Here is a 16,236-nt window from a genome sequence, read left to right as displayed (position 1 = left end):
AAGGCGGAATCCCTGTTGGTGCTTCTGGTGCCTCTGCCGCCGCCGCCGCTCGCGATGGCTACCGATCCCTCCGTTCGTCGAATTCTACCACAGGATGCGCAAAACGCACAAGCAGCACAAATGAGTTCATTTCAATTTTCACCGCAGCAGTTCCCCCAGAGGGAAACACAGAAGAGTCAGTTTTTTGTCTCCTCGTTTGCGCCGTCATGCGAGACGCCATGAACCAAACAGCGCCGGCCGCACTCTGCCTCTGTTCTGCCTGGAGTGCTGACATATTGCTATACAGATTATGTTTTCGTCGACGAACACAATCGTCACAAGAGACTGAAAGGTTTGGATAGAATTGAGCGCATCTTGGGCATTTTGTATCACAAGATGATAGTCTGACTGTTTCGCAATAGTAATGAGAGCCTGCGAGGGCTGTCGAAAGAGAAAGATCAAATGCGATGCCGCGACAACCAACACATGGCCATGCTCGGCCTGCATCCGGCTCAAGCTTCACTGCGTCCGGCCCAACGGCTATGAAGGATCGGACACGGGCACTTCATACGATGCAATCTTAGATCCCTCGAGCCAATTTCAGCAGATTGGCATGCCTGGCCAGCCTAGCCAAGACTCGTCCAAGTCAATGACAGAGCTATATCAAGGCTCGTTCGACCGGGATCAGGCTGCCTTCCACCAGGTTTCCTTCGATGCGACTCCGGGCCAACAAAATTTACACTACACGACAGTGCCACCATCCGGAGTCTTGGACCCCGCATACACCGGGCCAAATGCCTTCCCGACGCCGCCGATGCATCAAGCCCAAAGACAAGAATCGTCCCCAGAAGCACAATCTGTTGATTCATACCAGCAGCAGGATCTAGCTGACCTCCTAGGTGGATTGAAAGTAAACGAACTTGGAACCGGTAAGCTTGCGCTGAGGTTAACTTTTGAGTGAGCATGGCTAATTTGGTCCAAACTCCAGCGCCATATCTACGGAACAAAGCTTCATTCCGTCGGGAAGAGCAACCTGCGGTGGAGGATGACGATGACTACGGCTCCATATTACCCAATGTCACCGCAATACCCGGTCACAAGATTCGCATTCCTCCGGCGCTGATGCCGGATGAGTCCACCGCTCTGCACCACTTCGACCTATACTTTCGCCATGTCCATCCGTACGTCCCTGTTTTGGATAAAGTCGCCTTCTATCAGCAATGGAATACGAGCCGCGAATCCATATCCCCCCTCATCCTAGAAATTCTCTTTGCAATCGGTGGCCGCCTGGCCGAGGAACCTGCCATGGGACAACAATGGCTGGCACTTGCGTCGAGTACGTCATTGAAACAAGCCGTAGAAGCCTTTTTTGGTCATCGTGCTTCGGCTAACGTTGTTTGGGAATATAGGACATGCCGACTCTTTCATGGATGTACCGAGACTTAGCACCCTGCAGGCGTTACTAATGATGCTCAAGGCTCGCGAAGCCGCTCCGAAGAGGGGATACTTTTATCGATCTTGGATGCTTGTTGTGCAATGCGTTCAAATGGGTAAGGATTTGGGCCTTGATGAACACTATGAGGATCATCAAGCCGGAATTCCTTGCGAGTTCACAGTTGCAGAGTGCCGCCTTCGAACAAGAATTTGGCAGACCATTTTCGTTTGCGAAACTATGGTTGGCACCCCTCAAGGTAGGATCACGTTTTTTGTCCGTGGCAGTGGCCCTGTGTAGGCAAGTTGACTAATGAGTCTGACAACAGGACGACATGATCTTACCGTGAACTATGAGTCGGTAGACTTCGACGCCCCTCGCCCTATACCAGGCGGAGACGATGGCGAGTATCATGTCTCACGCAACTTTACTTACCTGGCACGCATCGTGCGAAACATCAGGAAAATGAGCCTCATCTATGCCCGATTAAGGAGAACAAAGGACTGGGGCGTTAATCCGGAGTTCCAGCAACTTGAGCAAGCGATTTCAGCATATTTGTCTGAATTGCCTGCCGATATGGTCATCAGCTACCCCCCTGACAGCTCACCGCCATATTTACCGTCGTCGTTTTTAGGAAATCTGCATGCCTACTACTATCTGTTGCAAATTCTGTACCATCGTCCAGTCTTGTCATTTCTGGACCCGACCGTCAACGAGGCACAATGGAAACACCATATGATGATTTGCTACAATTCCGCCAAAGCCCTTTGCCGCTTGCAAGAGGCAACACTAAAGCAGTTCGGCCTCGTCGACATCCAAAGCATGCAACGCGGATTCAGCTTCACATTGTATGCTGGTCTGTCCTGCATAGTCATTCACCTCGTAAGTACAGTCATCTCAGTCAGGAACGGTGTAGAAACGGCGGACGTCATGGCTTGGCCCGCTAACGAAGTAAAGGTTGCCATCGTGTCCCCCGACCCCGATCTCAACACAGATGCGCGTGAGTATTTCCAGCGTCACATGAGGCTGATGGAAACGGTGATGGAAGCTTGGCCGATGCCGGACCTGCAGAAGCAAGTCGATGCTATTCGTGAAGCATTCTCAGCAGACATCAGGCGGCCGTTTGTCCTCAAACCTTCGTTCCCATACGGCAGCCCTCATCCCTCCAACCAGTCAAGCCCGCCACGAGCAAACATGGCCTACCAAGCTTCGGCGCACCGTACAGGTTCCATGGATCAGCAACTGGATCCCTCCAGCCAACATGTCAGTTATATAAGCCATCCCATTACACCTCCAATTTCTGTGGGCCCAATGGACAGCAGAAGTGACTCTCCAGCCGTACAGTCGCTCGTTATGATGCCGCAAGATGGTCCGGCCGCGGATATGCATCACACTATGGGGCTTACCAGTAACCCACCGACTTGGAACCCGGCACGTATTTTTGAGTAAGTTGTGCCTTGTTTTGCGACACCTACCCTGAAATTGTGCTCTTGTCCCGTTTTGTGCGTTTAGATGCTGATGGATGTTTTAGACATTGGAATACCTCATTTGGTACGCCGTCACAAGCTGGTTCCCTCCTTGGTTCCGCCACTCGGGCAACATCGCTGAACGTTTCTACTCCAGGTGCTCCCGATCCAAATGCTCTTGCGGATCAAGCGTCCAACCACTCCTTGTCTCCAGGCGCCCAGCAAATGGCCCAGCAGCAATATCCCACGACAACATCTATGCCCAATTTTATCACTCCAGCCATGTGGCAGGAGTCTGTTGCAAGTGTGTATGAGGGAGGTCTTAAGAGAGCCTGGGACTATGACGGTGGAATGGCGAATATGAAACGACGCTGAAGTTGAGGGACAAGACAGCTGTTGCTTGTTGAACCGGACCACGGGTCCACATGAGGAGTGGTAGCCAGTGCCTCTATTGGATTTGATATCCTTGGCGACTTGGAAGGAAACGCAGTTGGTTGTTTCTTCCTCACATCTGCGACCTTACAACGACACATGGAAGTTTCGATTTAACCGCGCTCGAATTACGTGAGATGGACGACGAATATACGCAGGACCAGGCAAACCAGACGAATATGAATGACAAACAAGGAACATTAGAAAGACAGGGAGACAGTTGGTGAGTATCAGTCAATGCAGGGCCAACGGTCCGGGTAAGGCTGTCGCACGTGTGACGGCTTCGGCTTCGACTTGCGATTGAACTCGTGGAACGAACTTATGAAGCCATGATGGGGAGGGGCGTTAACGGAAGCTTGCTTGAAACGGCATACAACTGGACACTGGATATCACATGATTATTTCGATGCACCCACGGGAAAATGTACAGTAGAATTGTCTGGTTGTTGGCGATGATACCAATGGCGGCTATTTGATATGGAAGGTACATGTGATGGATTTTGGGAATCCGAGAAGTGAATCCAGAGGTTGTGGGTGACTTGGGGTAGCGTCACAGGTAGTATCTAGAGGTTTGAACGCCCGAGTTGATCTTGGGAGTCTGTATTAATTGAATCCGTTGAAATGGGCAATTCATCCGGCCATGTTGATATGCTGGCGGGACTCGAACCCTGACAATTATAGAGGGTTTGGAGGACTGAACCGCTTTTTAGTAACGGTGAAACGCGGTCTCGTCATTCCGACAGACACTACTCATCTAGTACAATATAGAACTACACCAATACAGTACACAATAATTTGCTAAGCGAAGATCATCACCCGCACTCGAACCCAGCTGTCACATTCCATGCTAAAGCCGCAACCCAAATAACGTCAAACTATCGACTCTTCAAGACGAACCGGAAGCTGCTCTCTTCGCAATCCTCTCCTTGACAGCATCCCAAATCCACGTATCCACCACCATCTTCTGCTTCTTCTGATACCGCACCCTCTCCCCAGCACCCACCCCCTTCTCCTGGATATAAAACCTCCCCACAGCCCTATACATGTACCACTTCCTACTCGCATTCTCCCCTGCCGTGTCCCTCACATAATTCACCAACCCCATACGCGTACCCCTCGTCGCTGGTCTCAAGTCCCCCGCCCGCATAGAACTATACCTCGGTTTGGCGATGAAGCTCATCGTCGTGAGTGTGAGCTGCGTGCCAGCCGGCATAGCGGCCACGAAGCGCCTCAGCACGGCGGGGGACGTGCGCGCCGCGTCCGGCAGGTGGATGTACATGTGTGTGACGAACGGGGCGGTGGTGTACGCGATGAAGAGCATGGGGATGATGCCGCAGAGGGTGAGGGCGGCGGTGTCGCTGAGCGGCTTTTCGGCTTTGATGTAGCTTGGGAGGACGAGGAGGGTGAAGAAGGCGGCTAGGATGAGGGTCGTGAGCTTGAGGAGCGCGAGGAAGGTTATGCGTGGGGTGCCGGCGTGGTAGATGATGAGGCGGGCGGGGATTTCTGTTGGAGTTAGTAAGTGTGTGGATGGGAGGGTGGGTGAGTGTACCGTAGTTTTTTGCATTTTGTGAAGCAGCTGCGGAGGCGGCTCTGACGTTGTTGATGGTGAGTTTGGGGGAGTGGTGGAAGAGTCTGATGAAGGGGAATGGGCGGTGGAAGATGCGGAGGGGGTGGAAATGTGTTTGTGGTTGGAGTTTTGGTTGGGGGGTGAGTGTCTTGGGGAGGATGCGTATGAAGGGAAGGGTTTTGGGGATTCTTATGGTGAGCATTGTGATGGATGGGTTGGTGAGTGAGAAGTGAGGTGTGAGTGAGTTGAGGTTTGGAGTTGGTTGTGAGAATGGTTGGTGGGTGAAGGGTGAAGGGTTAAAGTGGCTTACCCTATATGATTATGCGACGTGAATGTTGCTTGTGTTGGGATATGTACCACGAATAATCTTGATGTTACTTTTTGATGTTGTATTTTGTTTCTATGAAATGTTTTTGATGTTGAAGTTGGGAAGGCATTTTCCTTGGATATGGATCGGGGTTGCAATTTGGAGGTTCAAGGAGTGATTAATTGATTGCGTGGTGGCTTACCCAGGACGACCTAAACGAGGTGAGCAGGTAAAAGACCGACACGGGGGCAGCATCATGAAGAGATTATCAATGCGATAAGCTATGAAGTTGAGATGATGGCGAGATATGGGAGTGGCTACCTAGGTTTCTGCGTTTCGGGATGAATCATGGGGTGTTGGCGCTGGTCGTTGATGTCGTTCTCAAGATAGATGGAACTTGGAATGCAGTCAAGAATCAAGCCACGTGGTCAGCGAGCAACAAGGGAGGTATAAGACAAACGTACCGTTGAACAATTCGGCGTGGGGAAGGGGAGCGCTTTGTTGATGCAGAGGGATGGGCTGGGTTATATCCGATGACAACGTGCGTGGAATATATTGTTCTCTAAGCATAACTCGGGGGTGGATTGAGAGTTTGTATCAAAGAAATAACCGCTAGGCCAGTTAACCAGCAGGGAACGCTCCGCTGATGCAGAGAGATAGGTCAAGTTATGTTCCGTTGATAAGCATTGATGTCGCTGACTGAACTCTTGTCGGAATTGGTATCGCAGATCTTACCGGAGCGGGATTCTGTCAAAAACTTCTAATCTGGCAAGCGAGAGGCTGTAAAACATTGGTATATGGGTTACGAAAGGCATATGGGTAACTGTGTTGGATATCTCCTACGGGCCAGTGCCGTTTTGCGTCGATGTAGTTTTAGCAACGTGAGTTCATAACTTGCGATTATGTAAACGAATGACTATGTTCCTGGTATTACCAGCAATGTACGTAGTGAAAGATCCACCAACTGCCCAATTAGTTTCTGTTTGTTGTCAAACCATCCGCACAACAACAGGAGAATAGACCAGTTGGAAACTCCATGTCATGCCACCACAAGTTAAATAAGGCTGAAACCTCGCAAAGAACATGCCACAGCCTCCTCTTCATATTTTGGTCAGGATCCTTGCAGCGTGGAGACTCACGTTACTCATTGCCATATTTAGCAGCAACATCACCGATTTCCACATAACCCAACTGCTCATTGGACAACCCGCCAATCCTTTCTCCTCGCATCACCAACTTCCCTGTACGCAGCCGAATACTAGCGCGTATCAAGGCGAATGAAACTCAACAGCCAGTCTGACATGACATCGTTAGACCAACCATGCAGAAACAATGGAGTATGAGGGTCAGCATGCTGACACTACGGAGCAATTAATCTTACAATCCTGGGACTGTCAAGGCAGTGTAGCGTTCTTCATGCCATTGATGATCCTGTCTCTCATTTTCCTTCTTCAATCTCCGTTCTTTTCCCGCGCGGCTCAAATGTTAATTTGGACAGGGCAGGAGGAAGTTTTGTTTCGACACTTCGTAGCAGCATCGTGAGTTTGTTCATGACCGCTCGAAGCGATAGACGTCATGCAGTCTTCTTCGTTAATTTGTCTTTGCGCATTTGTTGTCAGTGTTCTTGGTAAGAGCAGGTTTACGCAGCCGCCTGCGAATGGCCCAGATGGCAATTACCAAGATAATCCGGTCTACGCGCTGGGGAAGCAAGTCGACGTGCAATGGCAGTCAGACCTCGATACAATGGATCTGATTCTCTTTGAACAGTACCCAGCTGCTGGAAAGGGTGTACAGTATCTCAAGAAACTTCGACGTTGGTGCCCTCCCTCCGGTCGAGTGCATTACACTCTAACTAACCGTTGTTTGTAGAAGGTTCAAGGTCGACCAGCCTCATCTGGACGGTCAGTCTAGACGGACTAAGTCGCAATGTGACCAAGGGAGAAGACGTGGTGCTTTATTTCGCGGTCCTTCGCGCAGGAACCCCAAACAAAGACGCCATGAGTCACTACTTTAACGTTACGCTGCCGGATACAACGACTTCTGCGACCGGAACGCCTACCGCATCAACAATGGTCATGACGACGAGTTCCATGACGAATGTACCTACGAATACCCCTACGGGCACGACAACCACAGAGCCAGAGAGCTCGGGTGCAAGTTCGGGGTTGTCGAATGGAGCGGTGGCCGGCATTGCGGTCGGGTGCACCCTCGGTGGGATATTGGTGCTCGGTGGAATAGGATTGCTGGCATGGAAGAAGTTTCGAAAGGGGAAGGGAGAGTCATCGGATGATGTCCAAGCTTCTGAGGTGAAACCGCCGGAGTTGGCTGCTCCTCCTGCTCCTCCTGTTTATGAAGCACCGGCGACGCCTTTGCAGAGTCGGCAACCGGCTGCGCCTATATATGAGGCTCCTTGAAGGGTAGACGGGGATGAGGCTGGAGCTTAATTTGGGGTTTTGCATATTCGGTAGTTTATATTAGCATTAAATTGTATATGTTTGGCATCGAATAGGTTGCATTATCGTAGAGTGTGGATGCAGTCTGCCGTGGTGTCGTACTTGTCATATCTGTATACTTAAACTTCATCTATTAATATGTATAAGGGCGTCCCCGATCCTCTACTTAGTTCGGTTGGTGCCATGGAGACTGGCCGCAGGCCGAAGCTCGCCGCAGGCGGCCCCCGGCAGGGCTTCCGGAGGGGATCATAGAGGAGGATCTATCTTGGAAGAAGGAAAGGAAGGAAGGGAAGAATATGTCTACAGCAACAGTACCGAGAGAATCTTAACTCAGCAGCTTCAGAAATGTCGAGTTCTTCCTCATCATCGACAGCAGCAAACCAGCCGGCTTCTGTATGCCTAGGTTGAGGATAACTTGGTTCGCATTCTGGGTATTTTAGATTGTGGAAATTGGAGGTCGGCAGCGAGGTTTATCTCAATTGCCAAATGGTATTAAATCACTCTAAAAGAGTCAAAGCTAGCTGTCATGTCTACTCTGTTAATTTGGCGCAGCTGACTTGAGATTGATAAGGCAGCCAGGGACGGGTTGTTGCAGAAAATAGTCTTTTCCACTGAGTACATGCTAACTCAGAAAAGGATACAGTAGTACAATACCAGCTATGCAATGCTTTTCTCTGCTAATTTGTTGCTTCCAAGTGAGGCAACCTTTCGATTGTCGCGCAAAATCATGTCCCTTCCGATCGTGGGCTTCTACCAATGACGTCTTCGAATTAGCTTGAATCCATGTCCGAACCGTTCAGCTCGCTTTGGCAACCCCAACACGTTTTTAATGATTCCAAATGGTCCACACGCCAAGAGTGCTTCTGCCAGTCAGTGAGCAATGATTCATTCCATTGATCAATACTGTTGGTGGCGTTGATTGAGGCCGTTGCTTTTCGCTGGCATGTTGAGGGTCCAGCGGCCGGACTTAAATGCAAAGCTTGGCATTAACGTTAAATAGGTTGATATGTGCATCTTTACAATTTATGTCCCACACTAGCTTTCTTAATTTGTTAGCTCTCAACTTTGCTGTGTTCTGATCATAAGCTAGTACTCAAAGATCGATGGAAGTCAGGGCTAGCGATCCGCAAGGTATGCCCTCACCCAAGCACTCAAGCAGAAAAGTCGAAACTTCTCTGCATATCTCATATATATTAACTCAGAGCTCAACTAAGGCAACCGCCCGATAAAAGGCTACGTCGACCCCGACTTCTCAAACCCCAACGGGGAATGGGACACGCCCATAATCATATACGGCTACACGCCATCCTTTGCCCTCGCCACATTCGCAGCAGTATGGTTCTTCGTCCTATTGCTCGCCCACTCGGTGCAAACCGCACGGAGCCGCACATGGTGGTGGATTCCAACATCCGTTGGTCTCATCTTCGAAGTCATTGGCTATATTGCTCGCTCCTTGTCCGCGAAGAAAGATCCATACCACCTCATTTACTTCGTGCTCAACTACTTCTTCATCGTCACAGCGCCAGTGTTCCTCGCAGCGGGCATATACACCATCCTCTCAGCCATGATCAACCAAATTGGCCAGAGATATGCCTTCCTACGGCCGAGGTTCATCCTAGCATTCTTTATTACATCCGATGCAATCGCAACGATTTTGCAGGTAGCAGGCGCTGCGATGATAGGCAAAGCCGAATCAGATAGGAAGGATCCCACTACACCTAACAACATCCTACTAGGTGGTCTGGCTGCACAAGTCTTCTCCATGGGTTCCTTCGTCATCCTAGCTGCGAGTTTCATATATCGCGCCCGGAAACACATCCGTAAACATAGGTTGACGGGCTTTACGGCTGTTTTTGCGGCGGCGACGGTGCTGATTTATCTGCGGACGGCGTTTCGACTGGCGGAGACGGCGGAGGGTTTGTTCAGCAAACTGCAGACGAATGAGGTGTACTTTGCTACTCTTGAGTTTGCGCCGGTGGCTTTGGCACTGTTGCTGTTGGCAGTGTGGCATCCTGGCCGTTATCTGCCGAGAAAGGTCATGGCCGCTCAGGGTCATGCTGTGGATGGTGTGTAGCTGCTCTGTATGTACTGGGAGATTGCAGTTATGCTAGAAAACATCTATTTTAGCAAGTATCATGCCGGCTTATCACATTGTAAAGCATTATATGTCATTCTGGTCCTCATATGATTGGATGTCCATCCGCGTCGTCTTGAGAAAGCCTCCAAATTTGGGGTGTTTCTAGATGGGATTTCTGAAAGGGCAGTTACCTTCCATCAATGGATTAATACAAGAGCTGCGTATTCCGTACGAGACAATTGTGCGAAAGTCACCTCTATATATTCATCATCTTTGGTCTAGAGTTCGTGTTCTGTGCCTTGGTCTTGTATGGTGGTAAAATAACCCCGCCCCTCCAAAGTCCAGGTATTTCAACCTAGAACAGAACATTAACCAAGGCCGACCCAGTTCCTTTTCTCAAAAGAGTTTCCGAGCGACTCCAAACGTTCAGTGAGCCACCCTGAATAGCTCCCTAGTGGACCTGAGATTGTAAGCAAGAGCAATAGTACTACGAACCTCCAATACTCGAAAAGGATTACGTGATTTCGTGCACACCTCCCTTTCGACGCGCTACATCAGAGATTAAGAAACAGAAACCATACAACTTACTTGTGTATAAGCTTTTGAGTTGCATGAAAAATTATCATAAATATTCTCGGCTATGCTGATAGGCACCTGGAATTCAGCTGAAAGCATGGGGCTGACTTCTCTAATGCATTGCCATTACGTCTGAATTATTAGTGTACTTTAAGTTTACGTAGCAATGATACTTTGGGGTAGGCAAATATATAAGATGCTTTGCCGAACAGCTATCCTACAAACACACCTTCGACTCATACATACATTGTCATTGCTAGATTATCGATTATTGGACCGTTTCGCATGTGACCGGAGCTTCTTTTTATATGGCCAGTTCGGCATCGCCCTCCATTGTGCAAAAATACCCTCCATGTCAACCATCTCATCAAACATGACCAAGTCCCCGATTCTTGTATCAGTTGCGTTTAGTATATTGGAATCTCCCATAAAGCAATGTGGTTCTGTCCAAGAGGACCCAAAATCGACCAGTTTTTCGTCTCTGAAATTGTCCTTTCTTATATCCTTATTATAAATTTGCAGTCTATTTAGCTCCTTGATGCTCTTCAACATCCTTCCGACACTACCTTTATTATTCAAACCAGAGTTGGAGGACGCGAGCTTCTTGACGATGGCACGGATAGGTCTTGGATGCTGCGGGTGGTCCTCTGGCTGACTGAGTTCATCATCTAAGCAGTCTTCTTCTAGATCCACGCCGCTCTGTTCAAGCATCGGCCGATGCTCGTCACCGAGGTAGATAAATCCAAAGCATGGTATCGCAACTTCTCTTGTAAGAGTCCCTCTTTGTTTTTCCTGGTGGATTCTGCCGTATGCTCGGCACTCAGCGTAGAATGGATCAGTGTGCAGCTCTACCAGCCGCCTCCCTGCTGGTCCTTCAACAAGGCCATCCCAATAGTACCTCGAGTCATCAGGATTAAAGAACTTAAACTGCTTAACGCTATAAGCGTGGGATCCAAACTCAAACCTTTTGATTTGTGTATATTCGCGCATGTGTGTGCACTCACTACTTTTAATGCATAAAGCTGTGAATCGATCCTAACCTTGAAGACGTATCCTTGCTTTCCAGAGTCACTAAGACCCTCTATATTTTCATTTCCCCCATCGATCCGCCCCAGCCACTCAATTGGAAAGCTGTGTTTGGGGAAGGCTTGTAGCTTGGGGCCTTTGCAAGGAGGCAATTCCTTCGGGTGATAGATTGATTGTTTCTTGCGGACTGTCTTTTCGGGCATGGTTGTTTTGTGGTTAGCTGACAAGTTGTGAGGGGAAGACAGTAACGACTTCGGTTCGGGACAGTTGGGCATTCGCTGCCTTGGACCACATGCCTGGACAAGCGTCTGCATTGCTTTAATATAACCGACTAGAAACAAGAAGGCTGGCAACATAATTGGGCAACGCCATCGTCGGGAACTAGGGAGATCCCGTCTTGCCGCATCCTGCATGAAATCTGCTGAACAGCGGAGTCTCTGACCAACCACATCGAGAAAGCTGTTTCACCGAGCTGGAATTGAGTCCGTAAGCGGGCCAATCGAATCGAGATTGACTGTCCAACACCTCTTGTTGGTCTTGCATCTGATGTGGGTGACCAGTTTGAGAATGCTTTGTTGACACAAGGCTGTGTAGACTTGAACTTGGCTCCAGTGAGGAGTGGCTATAATACGGTCGTCATCACTCTGACAACTTATGATCTCCAAGGCCCCCTCTCGCATCTAATTGGTCTTTCTCTCACCAGCTATCGAGATGAGTGGAACGTTATCCGTGCTTGATTCTTTGACGTGGACAAACCCACGAATTCAGTACGAAACACCGACTAGTTTTTCGCTCACAAATGCCCAGCGCTGCATGTCCCCGCGGCAGCTTGAAAAATGGAACGAATTCAACTTCGAAACTCTTTCCAAAATCAGTGACGGAAGATTAATCGAAGCAGCGCAGCAAACTGCGTCACTTCTTTCGGCGTGTCCTTACTTTGAGCCATGTGTCGTTACCGAAGAACCGGAAACTCAGCATGTCATTACCTTGTGGAACTATCCAATAGTCCAGGCTGGCCTGACAGCTATTGGTGAGATAATTCCAACTTGCAAGTGGAACCCTTCAACGAAGGACAAAAGAAAGACAGGTGAAAGTACAAGAAGCACACCAACTTGCGGTGGCTCCAGTCCAGCACATTCCCTGACAACCTCGTTCGCCCAGTCTGGTACGAAAGGGATGCGTAAGGGCCGCAGATTTTATCCAGATAGCGGTGCTACCGTCTCTTGCCACACTCATGGTTCATCATGTCCAACGAGCCGAATCGAGAGGTTACCAAAGGACTACAAATCTTCGACGAAATGGAGGAGTTCTGATGTGCTCGAAACCCTTCTGGAACAAGATGGGACTTGGAAATCGGGCATGGCAGACAAGCAAGCTGCATGGCCAATTAGGCAAGCGTATACTTATTGCGTATGGTTTGAATGTAGATACGGCTGCATTCTGACAACTGAAGAAGCTTTCATTTTCCGGGTTAAACCACGTGAGTCTGTTTTGTGACGCAGGGTTCATTCCAACAGTACTGTTCTCACACAGTTTTTAGGTGATCCGGACGCCTGCTCCAACGTCACGCTGAATTCAGCTCTCAGAAATAACGGTCTCATGCAATACGTGGCAGTTCCATGGACCGAGGAAGCAAGAAGAAGCATTCCCAGCAGCAGTGCAGAGGATCGCTCCTTGAGTTTCAATCTAGCCTTGTGGTTTGTGCATGTCTTGGCTGCGAGCCAGTACAAGATCGGTTGGGACTACGGTCCCCTACATTCCGAAAAGCTTTCAAAAGTGGCCTGCAATGATCTACAAGTCCCCATCACTCCAGAAAGTCAAGCAAGGCCGTCAAGATCCAACAAAAGACAAGCCACTTCTCGCGGAGACTCCCGAAAGAGACCAAGAACAAGGGATGAGGGGGATGAGCAACTTGTGTTGTCATTTCATGAAACTGACAGTCCAAAGTTCTTTTCAAGCTTTCAGGTAAGGCAAGTTAATATCATGATTTTCCTAGTTAATCCCTGGCTGGCATTAAACTAAGTACATGGCAAAGTCAATAGCTACTTCAACCCCGGCAGACGAAGCTGAAGAATCTGACGGCGGGCGACAACGTACGACAGACTTGGTTAGGCGCGCGTTGACTGATGATGTACAGTCAGATATAAGCACTGAGGAAGCTCTGGGATCGAAGGCCGTTCAACGCAGGAGATCTAAGCGTTTACGCCACAGTTAGACAACGTCAGTCTCCCTCAACCTTCCTGAACTGGTTCCTGTTGCTCCTATATTATTTGTTATGCCTCTACCTTTATTTGGGAGCACTGTGTTACATAGTGTATTAAAATTGAGTATCTCGCATCTATTCCTCATACAAATTGACCAGTAACTGCTCTGTCACCTCCCGTACACGTCTGTCTAGCACGGCTTTCATGCTTAGTCGCCATCGTTGTGGCAGCCTCTGCTGCAATGTTCTCTAAAAGAATTCCATCTCCCATGGCGTCCAGTGTCTCTGACCCTTTGGTGTATGCTATACTACTCTGAGACCCAGAGTAGTTGCTATTGGAAAATGGTCTCATAAAAATAAGCTGGTAAAGGTTTAACTTCATAAATTTGAGATCATTAAGGAATTTTAGACTATGAGTCTTGTCTAAAAAGCCTTACAACTATACCATATTTAAAACCGTGCTGGTAGCCCATAGATGCACACTCTCTCCCCCACGCCTTCGACTTTCGAGTCGGCGATGTCAGAATTGTGGTAGGATCGTGGGTACATCTGCCGCTGCAACCTTTTTGCATTCAATAAAGTCCCACAGAAAGATAGGATGCCAAGTCGTGTAAGTGACAACGGGACTTAATTCGGAGAGATTGCGCAAGCTCACGTTGGAGTTGGTCGGCTCCGCGGAGCCGACGAACCGCTCCGACTACGATGACAACCATTTCCAACTGACTCTTTATCAACGAGTCCACACACCTCGGCCCAAACTGATGTGAAAAGCCAAATACGACACTTTAATTTTTCCATTCTAAGTCATCTCGATATCCTTATTTTTTCTGAATAAGAGCCAGCAGCCGATAACCCACCCATCTGGCAACACGCCCAGATATGACTATTTCCTAGCTTCGCACACCAAACATGCCTTCTCAATTCGACGTCGCGATCATAGGAGCCGGTCCCGCAGGAATAACAGCTGCCAGAGACCTCGCAGCCTCAGGACACTCCGTCATCCTCCTCGAAGCCCGCGATAGAATCGGCGGACGCACCTACGTCGGCAACGCCTTTGGAGGCACTCTCGAACTTGGCGGTGCTTTTGTGCATTGGACACAACCTCACGTTTGGCGAGAATTACATCGTCATGGCATGACAAGCCTGCAGCCTCCTCTTCCTTCCGAAACGACATTTTGGCTAGCTGATGGTGTTGTTCATTCGGGAAGCGAGGAAGATTGGGCCATAGCAACTCAGACTGGACTAACCAAACTCTTTGGAGATGCAAGAGCGCGCTTTCCAATGCCATTTGAACCAAATGCCGTTGATAACTCCGACATCGAGTCGCAGACTCTGAAACAGGCCATTGATGGACTGGGTCTGTCCTCCTACGAGCGGGATGCCCTCGAGGGAGCTTTGGGGAGCATGATCCATTCTTGCGATAAGCATGGCGTCGCTCAATTAATGTACGGGTCGGCAGTTAACTTTGGTAGCTACTTGGGGCTTCTGGAGACAGCAGGGACATGGCATATTCAGGGAAAAGGAACGAGAGGTCTTTTCGAAGCCATGCTAGATGAGTTTCCCAGCATCAATATCAGCCTCTCGACCGCAGTAGAATCCATCACCAGGAAAGGCACACAATTACAGATTACAGCTCGCGACGGACAACAAATCCACGCTCGCTCCGCCATTGTCGCCGTACCTATCAACACGATCCGTGACATCACCTTCACCCCCCCTCTCCCGCAAGTAATTCGCACCATGCTCGACAAAGACGACGGAAAGCCAAACTCCATCATGGCATGTAAGGTCTGGGTGCGTGTCCGCGGCGAAATTGCCCCTTTCACAGCAGTAGCACCAGCTGGAAAACACCCATTCGCAGCTGCGAGAGTTGAGAAGCGCTGGGAAGGAGGTGACACGGTGATAATGTGCATGTGCGCCGACGCAGCGCTGATACCGGCGGATGAAGTTCAACGCAGGAAAGTGATGGAGGCGGCGTTGCGGCTCTTCGTTCCGGGCATTGAGGTTGTTGATACGGTGGCTCATGACTGGGTGGGCGATGAGTTCTCCAAGGGTGGGTGGATGATGCATAGACCCGGGGGCTTCACTGGTCAGGGGACGGTAGAGTTGCGTAAGTCGCATTTTGATGGGAGGTTGTGTTTTGCAGGGAGCGATATTGCGACTATTGATGTTGGTGCAATTAATGGTGCCATGGGAAGTGGTGCTCTTGCTGCGCGTGATGTTGGGGTCATGTTAGCGAAGGATAAAGGTATTGGGATGAGGCTTTAAGGTTTATGTGTTTTGAGCATTGGTATTAAGGGGAGGTGTGTGTAAGTAGTTATGCTGCCGAGATATCGTGTGGACGTTGCTGAGGCTGGCTGTAGGATGAGCACCGTTGTCAATGAGATTCCATGTGTGATGCTCCTTGGTCATATCAGGATCCAGAAGGGGAAACAATAAACAAGCTGATACATCAGGGAGCAAGCTGCTGGGCGCCCGTTTGGTATAAAGTATAGGAAGAATACATCAAGATTAATGAGCGTCGTCAATTCTTCATGCTCTCAAAGACGTGGGACGTAACCGCCCGCTGAGGGTACTAGAGTTCGGCCCTGTAGCCATTTCAACACAACCCATCCTTTGCAGGATGACGGTGGTTGCTGGCCGAAAACATCCTCTTGTAAGCTAACATGGTCACGTTCACCAAGGTCACCCCTGAACTGCATCATGTAATCACAAGAT

The 16,236-nt window shown here is 49.4% G+C and overlaps 5 protein-coding genes across 5 annotated transcripts; 4 read left to right on the top strand and 1 right to left on the bottom strand.

The window, feature by feature from the left end:
• Window positions 1-54: 54 nt before the first annotated feature.
• On the top strand, window positions 55-3,252 carry VFPPC_11658 (C6 finger domain-containing protein; the record flags this gene model as incomplete). The annotated part of the gene is made up of 8 exons (XM_018289778.1): window positions 55-175; window positions 287-331; window positions 402-908; window positions 968-1,315; window positions 1,389-1,670; window positions 1,740-2,293; window positions 2,369-2,856; window positions 2,943-3,252. 8 exons carry the CDS (start codon window positions 55-57, stop codon window positions 3,250-3,252), a joined length of 2,655 nt encoding a protein of 884 aa, XP_018136499.1.
• Window positions 3,253-4,195: 943 nt separating this feature from the next.
• On the bottom strand, window positions 4,196-5,078 carry VFPPC_14943 (4-coumarate-CoA ligase 2; the record flags this gene model as incomplete). The annotated part of the gene is made up of 2 exons (XM_018292708.1): window positions 4,196-4,812; window positions 4,859-5,078. 2 exons carry the CDS (start codon window positions 5,076-5,078, stop codon window positions 4,196-4,198), a joined length of 837 nt encoding a protein of 278 aa, XP_018136500.1.
• A 1,680-nt stretch (window positions 5,079-6,758) lies between these two features.
• VFPPC_11659 (hypothetical protein) lies at window positions 6,759-7,597 on the top strand (the record flags this gene model as incomplete). Its single annotated transcript, XM_018289779.1, has 2 exons — window positions 6,759-6,996; window positions 7,053-7,597. The coding sequence occupies 2 exons, from the start codon at window positions 6,759-6,761 to the stop codon at window positions 7,595-7,597; spliced, it is 783 nt and encodes a 260-aa protein (XP_018136501.1).
• A 1,142-nt stretch (window positions 7,598-8,739) lies between these two features.
• VFPPC_11660 (RTA1 like protein) lies at window positions 8,740-9,710 on the top strand (the record flags this gene model as incomplete). The annotated part of the gene is made up of 2 exons (XM_018289780.1): window positions 8,740-8,767; window positions 8,851-9,710. 2 exons carry the CDS (start codon window positions 8,740-8,742, stop codon window positions 9,708-9,710), a joined length of 888 nt encoding a protein of 295 aa, XP_018136502.1.
• A 4,717-nt stretch (window positions 9,711-14,427) lies between these two features.
• On the top strand, window positions 14,428-15,786 carry VFPPC_11662 (amine oxidase; the record flags this gene model as incomplete). The annotated part of the gene is made up of 1 exon (XM_018289781.1): window positions 14,428-15,786. One exon carries the CDS (start codon window positions 14,428-14,430, stop codon window positions 15,784-15,786), a length of 1,359 nt encoding a protein of 452 aa, XP_018136503.1.
• Between the last annotated feature and the right edge of the window lie 450 nt (window positions 15,787-16,236).

This window comes from Pochonia chlamydosporia, assembly GCF_001653235.2.
Source record: "Pochonia chlamydosporia 170 chromosome Unknown PCv3seq00027, whole genome shotgun sequence".
NCBI lineage: Eukaryota > Fungi > Ascomycota > Sordariomycetes > Hypocreales > Clavicipitaceae > Pochonia > Pochonia chlamydosporia.
This window is presented reverse-complemented; position numbering and strand designations above follow the sequence as displayed.